Source organism: Nothobranchius furzeri, chromosome 2, assembly GCF_043380555.1.
Source record: "Nothobranchius furzeri strain GRZ-AD chromosome 2, NfurGRZ-RIMD1, whole genome shotgun sequence".
Classification (NCBI taxonomy): Eukaryota; Metazoa; Chordata; class Actinopteri; order Cyprinodontiformes; family Nothobranchiidae; genus Nothobranchius; species Nothobranchius furzeri.
In genome coordinates, this window is record NC_091742.1 from 75,226,616 (window position 1) to 75,248,314 (window position 21,699).

Genomic DNA, 21,699 nt, shown 5'->3' on the forward strand with positions numbered 1-21,699 from the left:
CTAGCTTCGTTTCTACCCCACTGGTGCAAATGGGAGGACCGGTCTGGTCCCCGCTTATCACGGGTTACCTGTGGTAAAAACTCTTTAGTGTTCCTTTGAATCGCAGTGTACAAAATTTTTAAGGAAATCGAGTCAAATATCCTTGCTAGTAAATTATTTTACTGTTTTTAATTTAAAACTTGTAAAAGTTATTTTAATGTGAAATATTTATTTATTACATTTTACTCATCATAATGGTTCCAAAATAGTCATATTGGTCAAATATCCAAAGTATGTGGCTTAATTGTGAGTGGAGGCTGCACAAAATCTCTCTGACGGCCGTAAACGGCCCCCGGGCCACACTTTGGCTAATTTTAATGATCTGAATGTGTAGTGTCTCTGAAGTGCTAATAAGTGTGTGTTGATGATGCGTTAGAGCAGTAAAGCCAATCAGAGCCCGATTCCAGCAGCAAACCAACAGGAGATGCAAATCATTTAATTTCTGTTCTGCTGTTTTGTGTGTGTGCGTGTGCGTGTGCGTGTGTGTGTGTGTGTGTGTGTGTGTGTGTGTGTGTGTGTGTGTGTGTGTGTGTGTGTGTGTGTGTGTAGAAATTGTTGACGGTAATGTGAAGATGACTCTTGGTATGATCTGGACCATCATCCTGCGTTTTGCTATCCAGGACATCTCTGTGGAAGGTGTGTATTTATGGAAAGTGACATAGAACTCTTCATTAGGACAATTCTGCTCCTTGGTTGGAAGTTCTATAAACTGTTTTCTTCTTTTCAAATATTTATTTTCCTAAACTGTCAGCTTTTTAAGGCTTTTATCTTTAAATCAACTTAAACCTAACTTGACTCATACACCAGTTTCTTCTGTTATCATCAGCTTTATTTTGTTTTTGCCTCAAGTGTTAAAACTAGTGTCTTTAAATGTTCTCCATCCTCATCCCTCTTCTCTTCAGAGACTTCTGCCAAGGAGGGTCTGCTGCTCTGGTGCCAGAGGAAGACTGCCCCCTACAGGAATGTCAATGTTCAGAACTTCCACATCAGGTTGGTCTGCAGCGCCATGCTATGGCAACATCAAGCAACTACAAGTTTTCATCTTTACACCATTCTGAATGGGACTTTTGGTGCTACGTGTTGCTCACCTTTCCTCCCTTCTCGCCTCTCAGCTGGAAGGATGGCCTTGCCCTGTGTGCCCTCATCCACAGACACAGACCTGACCTCATCGACTACTCCAAACTGAGAAAGGTGGCTGTCCTCTGTTTTTAGCATTTACAGTAGCTGCTGTCAGACTGACATGTTTGACTCTAACCGTGTCTGGCTCTAGGACGACCCAGTTGGTAATCTGAACACTGCCTTTGAAGTGGCTGAGAAGTTCCTGGACATCCCCAAGATGCTTGATGCTGAGGGTGAGGCTGAGACAAACTCACGATGCATCCATCAGACCAAATAACGTGGGCAGATGGAAGACAGCCAGGGGGAGTTTTCCTTGATCGGCTCCCATCTGCCTCCTAATTAAATCCCAAATAGTTTAAATCCTGTTCAAAGCAACAAATCACCGATTCTGACATCAGGAAGCTATGCTGAAAGCACTGGAATACTAAAAACTAATGTTTCCTCTCATCAGTTACTTAACTGATCGAACTAACTAGTAACTGTCATCAGTTACTTATCGTTCCAGTTATTAGAAGGCCAAGTTCACTGAGAAACCATTTTGACTTGTTATTTTTTAAAATATGATCAATCACTTTGAGTTTTTCATGCAGGCTGAACATGAAAATAGTCTCCTACACCTATCTCCTGCATTAGTTTCTTCAGATAGAAAATAGACTGTGAAACTCTACGATTAAAAAATCCTGACAGATCTACATCACACTATCATTAAACATTCATGGAGTCACCCATCATGACTCACGACGGGGAAGGCTGTTGTTGGTTTAGCGTCCAGGAAACAGCAGAGCACGTCTTGGCTAGATGAAGCTAACCGTTAGCATTAGCAACTCCACCACATGACAGAACTCCTTCAGGCTTGTGTTATTTGTGGAGATAAAACATCAATGTAGAGCAAACTGAGTCAGTGGTAGAGTCATGTTGCTGTTAGCCAATCAGAGATAAGATGTCCAAATATTAGGAAATAGGACTCCAAATCTTGCCGTGTTGTGTTCACCTCTGATGGCTTACTAGTTCCTGAAGCAGGGGCACCACACAGAGAACAACTCACAAGGCATTCATTTATACTAGAGAGCACTGCAAATGTATTGAAAAAATGAGTGAATTGGGTCTTTATCTTAACAGTTTCTTGTTTTACCAGATACTTAAAGAGCAAGTAAACCCCTACCAGAGTCTAACTCCACTCCCACTTCATGTTTGAAAAATGCAACAAATGCTGTTGCCTGGCAGACCGAGAAGGCGGAGCAGCTAACAAACACACACACACACACACACACAGGCTCACGAAAGCATCCTGACATCGTAATGTACCAGTTTACATCATAGCATACCTCTTAGCCAATAGCGGTGGCAGACTTAAATTAAAATACAGTGCAGAGTTTTTACCTGACAACGGCAAAACACTGCCAGTTTTAGGCAGAATATTTAAATTTTAACTAAGATGCACTGAAGTGCCAAATTATTGACTACATGTGTCTGCAGCACGATTAGACACCCGTTTATTTAGTTCATCAGCAAAAAAAAGTTTATTTGGGGGTGACTTGCTCTTTAAAGCTGCAATCCAGAGTTGTTTTAACCGACAGCTCCATCTAAAGGACGACAAAAGCATCGCACCTTGAGCCATTCTCATTACATCTGTACTTACGGCCGAAAGCAACACCTCTAGTGAATGTGCACCTTTAGCCAGCCAACAGAGTTAAAATACATTGTTTTACAAATATTATTCTCATATACATATATATTATATAAATAAATTATATATATATATATATATATATATATATATATATATATATATATATATATATATATATATATATATATATATAAGACTTGCCGGTAATGTCGCCAGTTCTGCATAGGTCTAGGTCCTCTAACGCTCACACGTGCTCTGTGATTGACTTCTGTACGTAAGGAGATGGCTAATGCTACTGGCTAACGCTGAATGCTGGTTAGTTAAAATGAAGCTCTACACCTACGACACATATAAAAAATGATGTATTCACTACACTACATCACAATACAGGGTAAGACTATCACTTTCATTGATCTTTTAAAAATAATACATAATTCCTGAAAGGGGAAAAACTCGGAATTGCTGCTTTCACTCATCAGTTAGCTAACGTGTACGGTGATATTCACGGGAATACAGTCAAATAAAACCCAAGTCTCACCAGGAAGAGTTTATTTGAAGGTGTTTTTATTTTTCTGCCTCAGATATTGTGAACACACCCAAACCCGATGAGAAGGCCATCATGACCTACGTGTCCTGCTTTTATCATGCCTTCGCTGGAGCCGAGCAGGTCAGAGGATGCTTTTATTCCTTATAGTGGTTTTAACAATCTTACCTCTTTCGTTTGATTTATTAGTTGTTTTTTTTTGTTGTTGTTTTTTTAAGTTTTGAAAATAATAATAAACTGAAAAATATCTGAATAAAAAAAGTTTTGATTTATTTATTTATTTTTTGTTGTTTTGTTTTTGCTACATGTCAGGCTGAGACAGCCGCCAACCGTATCTGCAAAGTGCTGGCGGTCAACCAGGAGAACGAGAAGCTGATGGAGGAGTACGAGAAGCTGGCCAGTGAGGTAATCCCTCAGATTAAAACACGCTGAGATTACAGATTCAACACCTGCAGATGTTCTTCATTCTCAGCAGCGTTAGCTACTTTAATCTTGAAGAGTCATCCTGATCTCACAGGTGACGTTCATTTTTAAAGCTTTTGCTTTTCTAGTTCCAATCCTCTTGTCTGTCTTGATTTATTTATTTATTAATTTTGAGTTACGGATTATAAAAACTGGATTAAGCTGTGTAAGGACAGCGAGTCAGCAGCCAAGTGAAACATGAATTCTGTCGTTTTGGTGTCAGTGTTTTTAAATCCATTTTAACAAAAACAAGTTAACACACTGACACAGAAGCATTATTTTACTGAACACACACATGCCGTAGATTAGGAATGCTCAGGAGTATTTGTGTGGTTTCTTCAGCTGCTGGAGTGGATCCGCCGCACCATCCCCTGGCTGGAGAACCGCGTGGCCGAGCAGACCATGCGCGCCATGCAGCAGAAACTGGAGGACTTCCGTGACTACCGCCGCGTCCACAAGCCGCCCCGCGTGCAGGAGAAATGTCAGCTTGAGATCAACTTCAACACGCTGCAGACCAAGCTGAGGCTCAGCAACAGGCCCGCCTTCATGCCCTCTGAGGGCAAGATGGTGTCGGTGAGCGGGACAGAAACTTCAGCCCTTTCTTCTTTCTCACCATCGTGTAACACTGGTCAGATCTAGACAAGGACCCAGCGACAGTGAAATGTCTCTTATAATTCAGGACATTGCCAATGCCTGGAAGGGTCTGGAGCAGGTGGAGAAGGGCTACGAGGAGTGGCTGCTGACCGAGATCCGCCGTCTGGAGAGACTGGACCACCTGGCTGAGAAGTTCAAGCAGAAATGTGCCATGCACGAATCCTGGACCGGAGGTTAAAAACAACCAAACAATAGAAACAGATTTTTAACAAGTGTTTTCCTGTAGGTTAGAGGTCTGTGTGTGTGTGTTTAGGTAAGGAGGAGCTTCTGTCCCAGAAGGACTACGAGTCGGCTTCTCTGATGGAAATCAGAGCCTTGATGAGAAAGCACGAAGCTTTTGAGAGTGACCTCGCTGCTCACCAGGACCGAGTGGAGCAGATCGCCGCCATCGCCCAGGAGCTGAAGTAAGACTCCAGAAGGACGGGCTGGGCAAAGGTTGTGTCACGATGTGGTGTCCTGGGACAACATGGAGATTAGAAAGAAGTAGAAGAACTGAATCATTTAAAGTGTTTAGTTCATGACTGATGGAGGCTTTTGACATCTCTTTCAGTGAGCTGGATTACCATGATGCTGCTACAGTCAATGCCCGCTGTCAGGGTATCTGTGACCAGTGGGACAACCTGGGGACCCTCACCCAGAAGCGGAGAGACTCCCTGGAGGTAAAGAAAGAATCAGCCGTTCCACAAAAACCAAACCGGTTTGTTTGACCTGATGGTGTTTATGTTGATGTGATTCCAGCGTGTGGAGAAGCTGTGGGAGACCATCGACCAGCTTTACCTGGAGTTCGCCAAGAGGGCAGCGCCCTTCAATAACTGGATGGACGGAGCCATGGAGGACCTGCAGGACATGTTCATTGTCCACAGTATTGAGGAGATCCAGGTACTCAATCGATTTTAGACAGACTCTTGAGAATGGTGACTCTGAGCATCACAATCGCTCCTCCGTGTTCTTCGCCTCGTCTAGAGTTTGATCACAGCTCACGACCAGTTCAAGGCCACTCTGCCCGAGGCCGATAAGGAGCGCATGGCCACCATCGGCATCCACAACGAGATCCTGAAGATCGCTCAGACCTACGGCATCAAGCTGTCTGGAATCAACCCCTACACCAACCTGAGTCCTCAGGACATTGGCACCAAGTGGGACACTGTGAGTCAGAGCTGAACCAAACCCAACGGGTCAGACATGGTGGCATTTGTTCAGAGTGATCTAGAATGCTGCTGTCTACGCCCACACAGAACCAGAACCAGCTGTTTTAACTGGATTTTAACGGTTCCTGCAGGTGAAGCACCTCGTGCCGCTCAGAGACCAAATGCTTCAGGAGGAGGTGGCCCGACAGCAGGCCAACGAGAGGCTGAGGCGCCAGTTTGCTGCTCAGGCCAACATCATCGGGCCCTGGATTCAAACCAAGATGGAGGTACAGTGGCACTGCAACACTACACTGGTCTCTCAGGAGGCGAAACTAGTAGTAAAGTTGTCATTTTCTGTCTATGCAGGAGATTAGCCACGTGTCGGTGGACATCGCCGGCTCCTTGGAGGAACAGATGAACAGCCTGAAGCAGTACGAACAGAACATCATCAACTACAAGTCCAACATCGATAAGCTGGAGGGAGACCACCAGCTCAGCCAGGAGTCCCTCATCTTCGACAACAAGCATACCAACTACACCATGGAGGTGAGCGCACCTGTTGCCCTGCATCTGCTTCGTGTGTTTGAACGCTTTCCTCACTTTGGTTCTATCTCTGCAGCATGTCCGCGTGGGCTGGGAGCAGCTGCTCACCACCATCGCCAGAACCATCAACGAGGTGGAGAACCAGATCTTGACCCGCGATGCCAAGGGCATCAGCCAGGAACAGCTGAATGAGTTCAGGGCCTCCTTCAACCACTTCGACAGGGTGAGGCATCCAAATCCGAAAACAAGTTCCTCTCAGGGATACTCTGGGTCTGAACTGGTGAATCTGGTCATTCAGCAGTAAATACAGACAGACTCTTCTTGTTTGTTGCAGAAGAGAAACGGCATGATGGACCCAGATGACTTCCGTGCCTGTCTGATCTCCATGGGTTACGATCTGGTCAGTACGCCCAGGACAGGTGGATTCTTAATAGTCCCAACTTAAAAAGTAACACATGCTTGAATCTACTACTTGTTGACAGGGTGAGGTTGAGTTTGCCCGTATCATGACCCTGGTTGACCCCAACAACACCGGCGTGGTGACCTTCCAAGCCTTCATTGACTTCATGACCCGTGAGACCGCCGAGACCGACACCGCGGAGCAGGTCATGGCTTCCTTCAAGATTCTGGCCTCAGACAAGGTAAACGGAGTTTTTCATGAATCTCACAACAAAATACACCGCCATCCTAGCCCGAGCTTGTTATAACCTTAAAGGTACAATATGTTTCAGTCATGGTGGAAGGAAGGGTACATCAAAACAGATTTCCTTGTCAGTCGACTGGGGGGGTTGTCAGTTTTTCTTATTTTTTCTCCTTTCAACAAGGCCAAAGAGCCTCCATACGTTCTGGTTCCAGGGGCTATCATATCTGAGCCCACAGGGCCCAAGTCTACGACAGCATTTGTAATTAGACACCAGCCAAAAGAAGAGCAGCAGTGTCATTGAAATAATATTAGCCAGTAAACGGAGCGACCCAGAAGTTATTTCTTGTACCCCTAAGAAGCCACGTTTACTGTTTTACTCTGAATATCGAGTAAAAAAAGGCTAGAGGCTACCGTTGAGCTAACAGTGCTAATGGTGAATTACAAACAAATATGATCTCGAGTTACTTTTTCAATCACCAACAACTCGCTATTACAGAGAAATGTATTTATCTGCTTCTGAACTTAGTTTGTACGACTCGTCATCTAGAAACTTCTGCTGATGACCACAGTACCAATTCTTCTGTACTGAAATAATTGCCCCTCAGGGATGATTAAAGTTTTTTTGAATTGGAATTGAATTGAATTGATCTGCAGCTGGCAACATTCACTCAGAGCAGACTTGTTTGTTTTGATACATGGACTGCAGTACCCACATTTCACCACAAGATGTCATTCTTGCACCTTTCAGAGAGTAAGTTGTAACTTTCATCTGTGTGCTGCAGAGCTACATCACAGTGGACGAGCTGCGCAGAGAGCTACCGCCTGATCAGGCAGAGTACTGCATCAGCCGCATGACCAGATATGTCGGACCCGACGCCGCCCCCGGCGCCCTGGACTACATCTCCTTCTCCAGCGCCCTCTACGGAGAGAGTGACTTATAAACACCACCTCCCCATCTTCTATTTCTCCTGTTAGGAGAGTTTTGTTTAACCCTTCCACTGCCCTCCTAAACGCTTTATTATCTTATTCCTCTCTCAAATTTGAACTTTCTCCCCCCCTAATTCCCCGTCTTCCCGCCCAGAGAGGAAGAGGACACAGAACTTTGCTCAGACATTTAAAACGATGTATCACAAAGTTACAAAAGTAAATATTAAACACAGAGCTGTTTGAGCAAACCCTCCTGCCCTCCTCCTCTTTAACAATTTCATTTTTGTGGAAGGGTAATTAAAGAAGAAAATGTGATTAAAAGCTGGTTGGTCAGTTGGCGTGGTTGGTTGTGTATTTGAGCAGATGCATGCGACGTTAACGTTTAGAAAACCACACAGCATCTGTAGGAACCTGTCAGCAGTCAGAGGAGTCAGAGCAGGTCAGGTGTTTTTATCACAGAGGCAAATGTCTCAGTGTGAAAATAAATAAATTCATAAATAAATGACTGTGAAACCCAGAAATCCTTAAGAAACCCAGGAACAAACCAGAGCACCAAAATATTAAGGTGAAGACAGAGAGAAAAGCACTGTGGGTAAATGTGACGGCGACCATGGCGACTCGAGAATGGAAATGGAAGGATCCACATCCCTCCTCTGTTCACACTCTAGTTTAGAGTGCGTGTGAGTTAAAGAGAGAGATGATGTCAGCAGGGAGGAAACAGGAAGTAGAAAACTAAAGAAGAATCAGCGGGACGGGACCACAGTCAGGAAGCACAAAAGGTTCTGGTCCCATTAAGGAAAACAATACGACAGGTCAGCCATGATAACCAGTGTGAGTCGACTCCTCTGAGCATGTTTGATGGTTTTTGAGTTTCACCGTTGCTCCATTCCCCTCTTCTTCCTCCCCTCTAATCATTCTGTCAAAAAACAAAACTGGCATTTAAATGGTTCCATTTTTGAAAAACTCAATTGAAATAAAAAGGAAAATTATGGTATTAAGCAGCTGTTTGTGGTTTTTCTCATTAATTGCATCATTTTTTTTCCACAATTTTGGTTCTTGTTTCCCCCAAAAACTTTTAGCGAATAAACAAGATTCAAATTAACTCTGAAATCCTGTCACAGTTCAATTACATCATCATCATTCTCTCTTCCAAAATGGAAGTAACATTTATTTTTCTAAATAAAACACAAAACATTTACAATTTAACAGTTTTTATTTTATATCCAGTTTTTCAGCTTTTTTTCTCAGGTTACCATGGTGATCTTAATGAGCCAACAGTAGCAGTTCAAACATTTCTTTTGAATCCCGTTCTTTTTACACTTCTTGTACAGCATATACATAAAAACATAATGTAATAGATTTAAACAAAAGTCACAAATTCTTTACATTTATAAAAATAGTTTGCTGGAATTAGAATTTTCAGAACACATTTTCTGATTGCTTTAATGCGTAAGCATTAAAACTAAAGTATTCCCGATTCTCTTTGGTAATAAACGGGGTTTTTCCTTCTTGTTTGACAGTTTTCACCTATCTCAGCAAATTTGGTATCAAAATTCCATCTTTTATTTCTTTTTAAAACACAGAAAAGTTTTATTTACCTGCAACATTTAGTTTCGTCAGTCTGACGAAGTTTGCAACCGCAAACGAAATGTTGCAGGTAAATAAAACTTTTCTGTGTTTTAAAAAGAAATAAAAGATGGAATTAGAATTTCAACACAGCAAGAACACACCAAAGATGGTATCAAAATGTTCAACTCCTTCAGAACTTGAAGACTATATACTCTGGCACTGACGTATTTTATACCTTTTAAGAGATTCAACATTCTCTGTGATTTTTAGCACCGTGTAATACGTGTGAACGTCTTCAACTCGTTTAAATGCATCAGCAAACGTGCATCAAAACCATAGTAACCAAGTGGGCGAAGCAAAGGCAGAAAGGAAAAATAAATCATTATCTCACTTTAAAATTTTAAAAACATTCTGCGAATTTTGACATTTTGGCTCAATTTCAGCTTCACTTCAGTTCTTAAAGCAGGTTCACTGAGAAAATGTTTTTTACGTGTTATTTTTGAAATACTATCAGTCACTTTGATGTCAGGTTCAACAATAGTCTTCTACCCCTATTTCCTGCTTTAGCTGGTGATAGAAAATAGATGGGGAAACGCTCGGGTTAGAAAAGCCACACTGAAAATTAACGTTCATGGACCAGCCCATCTTGGCTCACAATGGGGAAGGCAGATGTTGGTTTAGCTTTCAGGAAACAGCAGAGCGTGTCTTGGGTAGTAGAAGCTAACTGTTAGCATTAGCAACTCCACCACACAACAGAACTCATTGAGACTTGTGCTATTTGTAGCGATAAAACATCAACGTTGTACAATGAACTGAGTCAGTGAGTTGAGTTGCTGTTAACCAATCAGAGGTGAGATATCCAAATATCAGGAAATGAGAGTCCAAAACCTGCCACTCACCTCTCCTTTGGCTCACTTCTACCTTCTGAAACAGGAGTGCCAGAGCTTTAATCCTACAGACTCACGAGGCATTCATTTATACTAGAGACCACTACAAACGTGTTGAAAAAAATGAGTGAACTTGGTCCAGATTTAGACGTCATTTTCAGCTATCAGCACTCAAACAGCATTTCTGCAAGAAATGCAATTTGTTTAGTATCTTTTGCAAATTTCCCTTTGTATAAAAGTCTTTTTTCTCTCTCTCTCTCTGCTGTGCCATACTATCAGTCTAATAAAAAACAAAGTAAAGGCTGTGACATACTTCCTCTGTGATGACATCACAGGCCCAGTTCCTTGTCAGGATCCCAGCAGGGATAAAAGGGGAAGACCAGCCCTTTTTCCTGAGCGTAGCGCATCCAGTGATCCTCGTCTCCTTGGTGCGTCAGATACCTGCAGCCTATCCTTAGCTCAAACTCTCGGAGGTCACACCACAGCTGAAAGTCCTGAAGGAGAATGGAAACAAGATGAGTGTATCTGATCACATCTCCATGCTAATCCAAGGGGATAGTGTGTGACCTGCAGCCAGGAGTGTCCCAGAGCTTTGCCCACGGTGAATCTGCATTTCATAGACACCTGCAGCAGGTTGTTGATCAGACTCACCGCTAAAGAGGAAAGTTGAAATGCTTAGCAAGTGTTTTTTTTTTAACTTGGCACTAAAACTTTCCACAAAGTGAGATCTGACCTTTCAGTGACACAGAGGCCCAGGGCTGTCGGGGGTACAGGAAGGCAGCGTTAGTGATCTGCTGCCGGATGTCTTCGTCCTCGTTGAAGGGGAAGGTGCCGCTCAGGCTGACGTACATGACCACGCCCACTGACCACATGTCCAGGGAGCGGTTGTAGCCATTGCTGCTGATCACCTCAGGTGCCAGGTAGGCCGGCGTGCCCACCACCGAGCGGCGAAACGACTTCTCGCCAATGATGCGGGCGAAGCCAAAGTCGCACAACTTGACCTGAGGGAAGGGGTCAGGAGAGGCCAGCAGGACGTTCTCTGGCTTCAGGTCGCAGTGAGCAATGTGCTTCAGGTGGAGATACCGCAGCGCTTCAAGTATCTGCAGCCAGAGGTCCACAAATAAACACCAAAGACTCAAAAAACGATGCGTTTATGGACCTCTCACCTGTATGACCAGGAAACGAGTGATGCGTTCAGGGAGACGGCCTTTCTCGCTGGACATAATCATCTCCAGCATGTCTCCATGGACCTTCTCCATGACGACGAAGACGTGCCTGGATGTTTCAAACATTCCCTCCAGTAGGACCACACCAGGGTGGGACAGATTCTGTAGGATGGCCCCTTCGTTCCTCAGCTGTCTCTCCTGTTTGGTGGGGAAACGCGTCTTATCGATGACCTTGATGGCTACCGATCGACCTGACGTCCTGTGAGTACCTGTGGAACAACACGTGATCTTCCTAGAAGCCAAACCACTGGACTTTGATCTCAGATGTCTCAAACTTACCCTTGTAGACAACTCCGAACTGTCCTGAACCCAGAACCTCGTCTGTAAAGATCTGGTACGCGGAGCTGATGTCCTGAAACACGTTACCATCACGTTAAAGTACAAGAAGAACAAAAAAAAACCTTCTGCATGTGTTTAAAAACTTAAACCATTTACTCACCCCACCGTTTATCTGCTGCTCCTCATCTGTAAGCAGAAACGATCATTAGAAACAGAAGATGGGTATTTTATCATCCTGCAGGGATGGAGGTTCTGGTGGGCTAACCCCAATGCTCTTCTCCAGGTTCTCTGCTGCTTTGAACGGGCCTCAGAGCCTGGCGGATGGCGCTCTCCCACGCCACTCCATCAGCACCGGCATGCACGCTAAACACCAGCGAGGCCATCACCAGCTCAAAGGAGTGAACGTCACTCTTGCATGGCAACGAGGAAGCGGAGAAGTGGGAGGAGCCTCGGACCTGCAGCACCTCGGAGAGTGAGATCTCCTGCGAGAAAGGTGGAAGGATTCATCTGGCTCCATGTTTCTTCCATTTCTTTTCTTAAAGAGTTGCTCCAACATCTCACCTTGTAGTACTTGGTGCTGCTCTCGTTCTGGTACAGAGTGATGCTCTTACCGTCCAGGATCCAGTAATGCCGTTTTCTCTGGAAACAGAGGAAAAAAGAGGTAAAATTAGGAACACCGTACGTAAAAAGTCAACATGTCATATTCTAAGATTCTACAACAGGATTGGTACGTTCCTCAGAAACTTGAGACTGTTTTCTGCCCTCTGGTGGAGAGTCTTTGTAGTGCAGGTGGCAGGTGCCAATTTTATTTATTTTATTATCTAATTATGCAAAACTGTATAGAAAATAATGTGATTGTTTAACAGTAGTAAGTCACGTGTTGGCCATTAGAGGGTTTGCCCGATGGATTCTGTGAGCGTTGAAACATTCACACAAAGTGATTGGAAAGGTAATAATGGGGGATAACAATTTACTGGCATCCACACTAATATCAGCTGATGTCGGTCTATTTGTTGATCTATTCACTTGTATTTTCGGAGGATGAAACCACTTGAGATGAACCATCTTGTTTTCAAGTGGGTCCTCCATAAATATTCACAGTGAAAATACAAAAACAACCAAGATAACATAAGCAAAATTATCCAAACTAAGGTAATAACTCACAGGCAACCACTAAATCACCATCAACTGGTCTGATCATAACAACCAGTGTTTATTTCCATTTTGTTTACATATTTGATTTTTTATTTATTTTTTTGCTTGGGGGGGGGGGGGGGTGAAGGTGATGGGTAATATACAGTTTATAATACATGGCTGTCAGTTATCAGCCATAACAGCAGCAGTAATATCGGATATCAGCCCAGTTTGTCCTACCGGTGCAACCCTAGAAATTATAAGGTTTATTTAAGTTTACGTGATTCAAAGTATTTATTATCTCAATGTGCACAGAATAAATGAGCTCTAATAAACCAGAAATGCATTAGTACGTGATACCAATTCAAGTCCATGTAATTAGGGTCGTTATGGAGAAGGTGACCCAGGTGAGGTAACCATAATCATAGAGAGGCAGAGGCAGAGGGAGAGAGAGAGAGAGAGAGAGAGAGAGAGAGAGAGAGAGAGAGAGAGAGAGAGAGAGAGAGAGAGAGAGAGAGTGCGTGTGTGTGTGTGTGTGTGTGTGTGTGTGTGTGTGTGTGTGTGTGTGTGTGTGTGTGTGTGTGTGTGTGTGTGTGTGTCACCAGTGTGTCTGTGTTGGTGTGGTGCAGCAGCCACCCCTCTCTCAGAACCCCCCCTGGTCTCCTCTTAGTGTGATAGGCCGACTGGACGAGCCTCATCAGGGGAATGTTGCTGCTGAAGCAGGGACTAGTGGAGGCCATGCGGGAATGAAGCGGTGATAGTGTTAGTTCCTGCCTCTAGGTGGCAGTGTGGGGCAGAAAACATCAGTGACCTTCTAACCTCATCGGCGCCCTCAGTGGTTCCACCTCACCAGTCTCAGCCACCAGGTCACAATCTGTAGACATCTCATCATCCGACACGTCCTGCATCATGTTGGTCAGCTCCGAATCGTTGTCCTCACTGCTAGGCGGGCAGCTGTGGGCAGACACTGAGGATTCTGGGGAAAAAAATGAGAGCATTGTCAATTAAAACTGGGGGAAAGTGTGATTCTTTATATTTAAATCATACGATGCTTGTTTTTAGGAACCATTCCAATTCTCGATTGTGATCAAACCTCTGAATTGGCCACTTTCCAATTTCTACAACTAAAGAAAGACTTAAAATGACAAAATAAAAGACTTCAAAACGGAAACATTAACATTAACAAACTGTACAGGTGGAAATTAAAAGCTAAAAGTTATTTATGCTAGTGCTAATGAGAATTAGCAACTTAGATATGGTGCGTTTATGAACAACAACAAGTAGGATTTTTGAGTTTTGCATCAGAAAGCCAACAGTAAAGTGGGTCAAAAATAAAACCATTGTGATATTTCTGTGCATAAACGATTTTAAATAAATGCAAAAATTAAACATTGAAAGAGTATTCATCAAAGGTCCTGGGCTCAGCTGTCTGATGAGCAGACGCTGCAGTGGCTCATCCCTTGAGTTCTATTTTCTGAGACGGAATCTGATGGAAATTGTTCCTCAAAAACACTTGAAATTTGCAAGAATTACAAAAAGTCAAATGTGCGATTTGAAGTTATATTAAAACCCCACAGAGGTTTATTGTGTTTTCTCCGAGTCCGACACGTTTGTCACGACATTCCCAGAGAAGCCGTGCCGACCTGAGTCTGCGCTCATGAGAAAATTTCACAAACATCAGATCCAGACATCTGATCCATCTCAGTCTGAATCCCAGAAACTCACCGTCTCCGTTAACGTTCCTCTTCTCTCCTGGACAGTCTCTGGAGACTAGCGGCTGACAGCGCCGATGGCAGTTAAACCTGCAGTCTGAGGACAAAGGAGCGGTTCACGTGTTTAATCAATACATTTGCCGTGGTCTCTAGTAGAAATGAAAGCCTTATGACTTGTACTCTGGGGAAACAAAGCTCCGGTGCACCTGTTTCAGGAACTAGAAGTGAGCCACATCACAGCTGGTGAAACGACAGGTTTTTGGAGCTTTATTTTCTGATTTTCGGAAACCTCGCCCCGGAAGAGCTAACAGCAACACGACTCTACAGCTGACTCTGTTTGCTCTGCAGAGTTGATGTTTTATCTTCACCAATAACACAAACCTGGAGGAGTTCTGCTGTGTGCAGAGTTGCTAATGCTAACAGCTAGCTTCTACTAGTCGGGACATTCTCTGCGGTTTCCTGGACGCTAAACCAACAACAGCCTTCCCCTTCGTGAGTCAAGATGGGTGAGTCAATGAATGTTAAGTGACAGTGTGACGTAGATCTGTCAGGATATTCTAATCCTAGAGTTTCACCGTTTGTTTTCTATCAGAAACTAATGCAGGAGATAGGTGTAGGAGACTATTTTCATGTTTGGTCTGCATGAAAAACTCAGAGTGACTGATCACATTTAAAATAATAACAAATCAGAATGGTTTCTCAGTGAACTTAGCCTTCAAGTAACTGGAACAATAAGTAACTGATGACAGTAACTAGTTAGTTTGATCAGTTAAGTAACTGATAAGAGGAAAGAAGGTCATTAGTTTTTAGTAATCCAGTGCTTTCAGCATAGCTTCCTGATGTCAGAATCGGTGATTTGTTGCTTTGAACAGGATTTAAACTTTTGGAGAGATTGATTATAATCAGAAATAATTATTAAGAAATGTTTTTTCAGTGTTCCACACCTGTAAAGCTTCTTCCCTGAAAGTGAGGAAAGACTCATGTGTGCCCCAGTCCCTTACCCGAGCACTGCAACCCCTGTCTGAAGAGCCCTTTGAGCAGCCGTTGGCAGTACTGGCACACTGTGGGTTTGGTGTAGCTGTGGATGTGGAAGGTGTGGGGGACCTGAGGTCTGCTCCTGTCCCCACACCCGACTCCCAGCCAGATGGGAGGCTCGTTCCACGACGGAGGTCTGGACAACGGCTTGGACAAGCTGATCTTAGATAGTAAAAAGAAATAAGCCATGAGAGAGGGTGTGTGAAGGGATCCACCAGTAATAATAATAATACATTTAATTTAAAAGTGCCTTTCAGAACACCCAAGGTCACTTGACAGAAAATACATTCAGAAAATACATTAAAACAACAATAAACGCAAAGAAGAAGAAAAAAAAAAGCAAAGAGAAACTGTTGAATAAAATCAGAGATCATAGGCAGATTTAAACGTGTGTTTTGAGTTTGGTTCTGAAAAGGGTGAAACTGTCGATACTCCTGATGTCTGGGGGGAGTGAGTTCCAGAAACGGGGAGCAGAGTGGCTGAAAGCTCTGCTCCCCATGGTAGTGAGACAGGCAGAAGGAACAGCAAGATGGATGGAGGAAGAAGATCTGAGAGAACGGTAGGGGGTGTGAATACTTATAAGGTCTGAGATATATGGAGGAGAGAGGCTGTGGATTGCTTTGAAGGTATGGAGGAGAATTTTGAAGATGGACCTGAATTTATCTGGAAGCCAGTGAAGCTGTTGGAGAACCGGGGTGATGTGGTGAAAGAAAGGGGTTCTGGTGATAATACGGGCTGCTGAATTCTGGACCAGTTGCAGTTTATGAAGGAGTTTGTTGGGGAGACCATAAAGAAGTGAATTGCAATAATCGAGACGGGAGGTGACGAGGCTGTGGACGAGAATGGCGGCAGTGTGAGGGGTAAGTGAGGGGTGGAGACGGTTTATGGAACGAAGATGGAAATATGCTGACCGAATTATGTTATTAATGTGAGCTTGAAAAGAAAGTGAACTGTCGAGGATGACACCCAGACTCTTGACCTGAGGGGAGGGGGAGACGGTGGCGCTGTCAATAGTTAAGGAAAGGCTGTCAGATTTAGAGATGGCGGATTTTGGTACCAACCAGAAGAAGTTCAGTTTTATTGCCGTTGAGTTTGAGGAAATTAGAGGTGAGATTCTGAGAGGCAGAGGGTAAGGGAGGATGGTGGGAGAATTGAGTTGGGTTTACTGGAAATGTAGAGCTGTGTGTCATCCGCGAAGCAGTGAAACTGGATATTAAATTTGCGGAAGATATTGCTGAGAGGGTGGAGATAGATTATGAAGAGGAGGGGCCCCAGGACAGAGCCCTGGGGCACGTCTGATTTGACTGGGGAGGGTTTTGAGTAAGTAGATCATCATCTTACCTCCTCCAGACTGCCTCCTGTCTGACTAGATAACGAGTGCGTTCGAGGTCTCCGTGGCGGGAACAGGGAGACGCTGGTGCTGACCTGCCGCCGTGCTCGACTGCAGTCGTTGGGCAGCAGGAAAGCACAGCGTTTATGGAAGTCTAGTCCACAACCTGGTGTAGATGAGCACAAAGAAACATGGGGAGTCTGGAATTTTTAAAGATTTGTTGGAGTTTGGATCTTCTTACCATCACATTTCAAGCCCTGTCTCACCAGACCCCACAGCATCTCACCACAGTGGTGGCAGAAGGTGGGGGTCCGGTAAGACTGGACCACCAGGGAGTGGGGGAGCATCCTCACCTCGGCCACGGAGGCTGATCCTGAGTCAGGACAAAAACCACCGATCAGAAAAAAAGGAAGAAAAACACAGATCAGTGGCTTTGAAACCAAATCTTTGAGTGGAAAGAAATTACCTGCGACAATGACCTCGATGAGGTCCCCATCCTGCAGCTGGTCCTGGTCGGTCAGTCTCTGCAGCAGCTGCTCAGTGGCGGGTTGGTGTCTGAACAATAAGATCTTCTCACCAGGACCGAGCAGGCTGCAGTCCGGAGCCTTCACACGAGAAGATTCATCCAATCAGACCTCAGGATCATCTCAAAGAGCTCTTCTATCTCCGTTATCAGGAGGATAGGGCCGTCCAAGGTCCTTCACCCATCAGTGGGACCTGTATCTGCTCCTTGTGTGAGGAGGAACAGGACGAGCCCTGCCAGAACTCTACAGAGTAGTTTGCCCCATGTGTTTTTGTTTTGTGTGTGTGTTGCTGATACTGATGCTGATATGTAGATGCTACACTGCAGATTGTTTTAGCTCTGTAGAACAGAACTAACAGTTCCAGCACAAGATGGATGACGGTACCATGACAACCAACACGTGTCAGGGTGAAATGCTCAGGTCCACAGTTACTCTTTCCTGGTGCAGTGGGAACCGGGCTCCTCGTGGTGCTGAAGCAGCACAATTATACAGCCAGGTCATGGAGGATGATCGCCTCCATGCTCACTTTACCTAAATTCAACACATCATGTTTGGGTCCAACTGACACCTCTGGGCTTCATATCAGAGTGTCCAGCAGCTCAGTGATGCTCTGGCCAGAATCTGAGAGGAGAGGCACCAGAACACCATCCATCCATGCACCAACATAAAAGCATAGAAACCATAGAAGCACGAGCACCTGGAGGTGCTGTAGTGAATTGTCAGCACATTGGACCAGAGTGCTGCACCAGTTCTTCAGTTGAGTGTTCACAGTGAGTCTGAATCACCAGCCCTCTGTAGGCTTGTCTATTCATGTGGAACGTGTCACACGTCAGTACAGATTTCCAGCAGAGTTCTTTTCTCTCACCTGATTTGTTTTCAAAGTGTTCTCTTATTTTTTTGAGCCACGCCAGCATGCACGTGTGCTTGTTTACTGATGAGAAATAAAATATTTGAAAGTCTCTCATTCACTTGTCATATTAGCACATTTACAGTGGTCTCTAGTCCAAATGAATGTGTTGTGAGTCCATCTGTTACGGATCCTGGGCTCCCGCACCTTGTATGGCCCGGTCCTGTTCCCTCTCTGCTGTTCAGGACCTTGGACAGGTCCTCCATCAGGCTGGCCTCCGCCTCGGCCCGCCCACTCTGCTTCAGCTGTGGACAATCTACCGCTGATGAGACGCTCTTAAAAGATTCCTGTTTCAGTTTCTCAGCGGGAGAACCACAGATTAAACCTCTGTATTTCTCTCCTCGATTAGCTCGGTTTGGTAATTCGGATTGACTTGGTTTGACTTCAGCTAACAGTAAAGAGTATCCTTGGTTCGTTTGGAAGATCTGTTTGATTCTGCCCCAGTGAGGCCGTTTGTTTTCGCTTTTAGCTTTATAGCTCGCTTTAAGTTGTGTTTGTAATAATATTGATAGCCGTCGAGATTTGGTTTTTAGTTAGTTCTGGCTCTTTGTTTTTCATTTCTAGATCTATAGTTATTGTCGTGTTTTCCTCCCCGGGACCGTTTGTCCCAGGTGTTTTGAGTTATCTCCAGTTTCTCCTTCGTGTGTTTTGTTTAAGTACATTCATTTTGAGCTTTTCCAGTCTAGGACTGTGTATTTTGGGTTGAATTCTGCGAAATAAAACCCTTTTATTTACTCTCACCCCTCCTTTGTCCGCATCAGTTTTTATGTTACCCCTTGCCACAACGCTTAACACCTAGGGTTTGTAACACCATCTGTGTGGGGAAAAGCTCTCGCACTCTTGTTTCAGGAACTAGAAGTTCAGCACGGCTGAGCCTCAGACGGCAGGATTTGGAGGCTTATTTCTTGATGTTCAGACCTCTTGCCTCTGATTGGCTAACAGAAACGAGACTCTACCACTGACTCTGTTCTGGAACATTGATGAAAGAATTGCTAATGCTAACGGTTAGCTTCTACCAGCTGAGATGCGCTCTCTCCTGGAAGGTAAACCAACAGCAGCCTTCCCCGTTATGAGCCAAGATGGGTGAGTCCGTGAAAGGTCGTTTTCAGTGTGATGTAGATCTGTCAGGCTTTTCTAATCCGGCCGTTTCCATCTATTTTCTGTCAGAAGCTAATGCAGGAGACTCATTTCATGTTCAGCCTGCATGAAAAACTGAAGAGCGACCGATCATTTCAAAGATAATAATTAAAAACAGTTTCTCAGTGAACTTGCTCTTTAAAACATAATAAACACAGGCAGCAAAACTTTTGTTTTGTTACATTTTCCTGGTAGAAAATGCTGACAATGTAAAAGGGCAATGTTCACTCTGACACACACACACACACACACACACACACACACACACACACACACACACACAAACACACAACTGCAGCCTGGAAACTGGTTTCTGTCAGAAGGTGGCTCTGAGCGACACCGGGTGTGTGTGTGTGTTTGCTCGACATAGGAGGAAGGCTGTGGTTGGAAACTTCTCTGCTCTCTCACAGACCACACAGCTCCAGCGCTGAGGACCAGCCCAGAAACAAACCAACATCTGCAGCTCACGACCTAAACCACACTTTTTGCACTTTTTACTTCAACTTTAAACTTGAGTTTAAAACAGACTTCTGCAGGATTTACCAACATTGATCAGAAACCACACCTCCTCATGCAGTAACCTACACGTTCCTCCATCCTACACTAATGGACCTGTCAGAGTTCAGCTGCTTACGTTTCAGGCAGAAACCACTGAATGTTTCCACAGTGGGATGGTGTTAGAGAGAAGAGATGATGTTTATTTGCAGAAGTATCATATAACGTCACAAAGTGATCAATGGATCCATCCTGCCTTATGAGGCCTGCTGCTGGTGGTGATGGAGATGTTCTGGTCCTCGTTTTCTCTGATTGGAACGCTCACAAAGCTCAGATCTTCTCTAACCCAAAAGCACCACCGGATCTCAGTCCAGTCGGAAATGATATTCCCATATAAACAAGGTCCAGGTTCCTGCAAACCTGTGTGAGATTACCTTTCGCTCTATGACCTCAGCTGCTAGCCTTCGAGCGTGGCGGTAGCTCAGATTCCCAGGGGAGACTTGGACCATCTCCCTGAACAGGCCCAGCTGGAACTGGACCAGAGCCGGTGAGGTGGGACTGGAGGGCGCCACTGCGGACATGGACACAGCCTGTGGGACAATGTGGTCGCACATGCAGACTTATAGAAACTAAAGGATTAGAATAGGATAAATTAGCTTTTTTTAAAATAAAAAGCCAGAAAAAGGAAATAAACCTACAGAATCTTTATGACGGAACTTTCAGAATTACTTTCAGAGCCTCTAAGTTTAGAGTTACTGATGTAACCTGATATTTCTCTTCCGTTTTTACAAAAACTAACTGGTTTCAGTGTCAAAAACACATCAAAATGTTCTTAAATCAAATAAAAAAGCTGAATCAGCATCACCCGATGGGTACTTTTACCTTCTGATCTCGCTTCACTCATGCTCTGATGTTGGACCTGGACCGAGGAGACAGCTGGTGGGGCCGTGAAGCCTGGTGGGCTCGACTGTCTGACAGACAGGAAATAGCACATAGGTACTCACCTCTGAGTTTGGTTAACACCCCCAGCTCTGGCTGTGAAACGTGACACACACACACACGCACGCACGCACGCACGCACGCACGCACGCACACACACACACACACACACACACACACACACTGCTGACATGGTTTAAAGCAACACTAGAGTTTTTGTGCTATTGATTTCTAACTGGTTTCAGTTGTTCTTGAGCAATGTCCCCCTTGGACAGCACTCTGTAGTGCTCTGCTGCCTAGAAACTACACTTAACAGTTTTAGTGGTATATGAGAGGTCTCCTCCGCTTTACGGCAATGGCTGTTTACTGTGCTGATAGTGAATGTAAAGGCTAACAATTAGCTTTATCAGCTTGTCAACCATCAATAAAAAGCACAAGAAGAAAAAAAATTAAAATTTTCTGTTGGCATCATGGCAGAGCTTAGAACTAAAAGTTAGAGAGTAATGTATTTGGGGGCGAAGCAGAGAGCTAACGAGAGGGAACATCGGCGCAGCCTACACTAGTATGAGAGAGCTAAAGCAGACTACAAAATAACAGACCGATGGTGACCTGGCGTTGTTGCTACTGGATTTGTATGTAATAATATTTTTTGGCCAACAGTGTGGATATTTGTTCTTCGTGGTTTATTTAGTAAGACTTGGCTCATGTTAGTGTTAGCTCATTGTTAGTGCTAGCTGCAGGGTTGTTTACGACAGTTGTTATTCCACTTTTAATCAGTAGGGCGGAGAAGCAGGAAACCGTTTAGAGTAACTTTAAGTTTTATTCTGTAGACCATAA

The 21,699-nt window shown here is 44.3% G+C and overlaps 2 protein-coding genes across 5 annotated transcripts in view; one reads left to right on the forward strand and one right to left on the reverse strand.

Annotated features, from left to right (window-relative positions):
* The window catches only part of actn3b (actinin alpha 3b), a 43,579-nt gene extending 34,893 nt beyond the window's left edge, over nt 1-8,686 (forward strand). For both annotated transcript variants that reach the window (XM_070547957.1, XM_015946403.3), the window contains 18 exons: nt 589-675; nt 942-1,029; nt 1,152-1,230; nt 1,310-1,391; nt 3,370-3,455; nt 3,645-3,737; nt 4,137-4,367; nt 4,474-4,621; nt 4,702-4,852; nt 4,999-5,107; nt 5,187-5,327; nt 5,412-5,594; nt 5,728-5,862; nt 5,942-6,121; nt 6,195-6,341; nt 6,453-6,518; nt 6,601-6,759; nt 7,544-8,686. In XM_070547957.1, the coding sequence (XP_070404058.1) occupies nt 589-675; nt 942-1,029; nt 1,152-1,230; nt 1,310-1,391; nt 3,370-3,455; nt 3,645-3,737; nt 4,137-4,367; nt 4,474-4,621; nt 4,702-4,852; nt 4,999-5,107; nt 5,187-5,327; nt 5,412-5,594; nt 5,728-5,862; nt 5,942-6,121; nt 6,195-6,341; nt 6,453-6,518; nt 6,601-6,759; nt 7,544-7,702 (2,324 nt within the window). In that variant the 3' untranslated portion in view covers nt 7,703-8,686. The remainder of the gene's footprint in view (nt 1-588; nt 676-941; nt 1,030-1,151; nt 1,231-1,309; nt 1,392-3,369; nt 3,456-3,644; nt 3,738-4,136; nt 4,368-4,473; nt 4,622-4,701; nt 4,853-4,998; nt 5,108-5,186; nt 5,328-5,411; nt 5,595-5,727; nt 5,863-5,941; nt 6,122-6,194; nt 6,342-6,452; nt 6,519-6,600; nt 6,760-7,543) is intronic.
* On the reverse strand, nt 8,295-21,004 carry prkd4 (protein kinase D4). 3 transcript variants are annotated; one of them, XM_070547958.1, is made up of 18 exons: nt 20,806-21,004; nt 20,358-20,494; nt 17,327-17,465; nt 17,102-17,233; nt 16,872-17,026; nt 15,497-15,692; nt 14,509-14,592; nt 13,603-13,759; nt 13,386-13,509; nt 12,211-12,288; nt 11,915-12,131; nt 11,810-11,835; nt 11,650-11,722; nt 11,311-11,579; nt 10,878-11,244; nt 10,712-10,797; nt 10,458-10,638; nt 8,295-10,328 (listed from the first exon to the last, which is right to left on the reverse strand). In XM_070547958.1, the coding sequence occupies exons 1-17, from the start codon at nt 20,915-20,917 to the stop codon at nt 10,474-10,476; spliced, it is 2,517 nt and encodes an 838-aa protein (XP_070404059.1). In that variant the 5' UTR covers nt 20,918-21,004; the 3' UTR covers nt 8,295-10,328; nt 10,458-10,473. The 3 variants fall into 3 exon arrangements, with proteins under 3 accessions (XP_070404059.1, XP_054603453.2, XP_070404060.1); XM_054747478.2 differs by having other exon boundaries at nt 8,295-10,638; XM_070547959.1 differs by having other exon boundaries at nt 8,295-10,638; nt 20,358-20,513; nt 20,806-20,891.
* Between the last annotated feature and the right edge of the window lie 695 nt (nt 21,005-21,699).

Bases quoted from the DNA above. Each gene is read 5' to 3' on its own strand.
- prkd4 (XM_070547958.1), bottom strand. From the start codon at position 20,917: ATGTGCTATTTCCTGTCTGTCAGACAGTCGAGCCCACCAGGCTTCACG. The intron at 15,693-16,871 runs GTAAGATGATGA...TTACTATCTAAG, and splicing joins CAGGAGGCAGTCTGGAGGAG to ATCAGCTTGTCCAAGCCGTT. The intron at 10,798-10,877 runs GTCAGATCTCAC...TTTCCTCTTTAG, and splicing joins GGCCTCTGTGTCACTGAAAG to CGGTGAGTCTGATCAACAAC.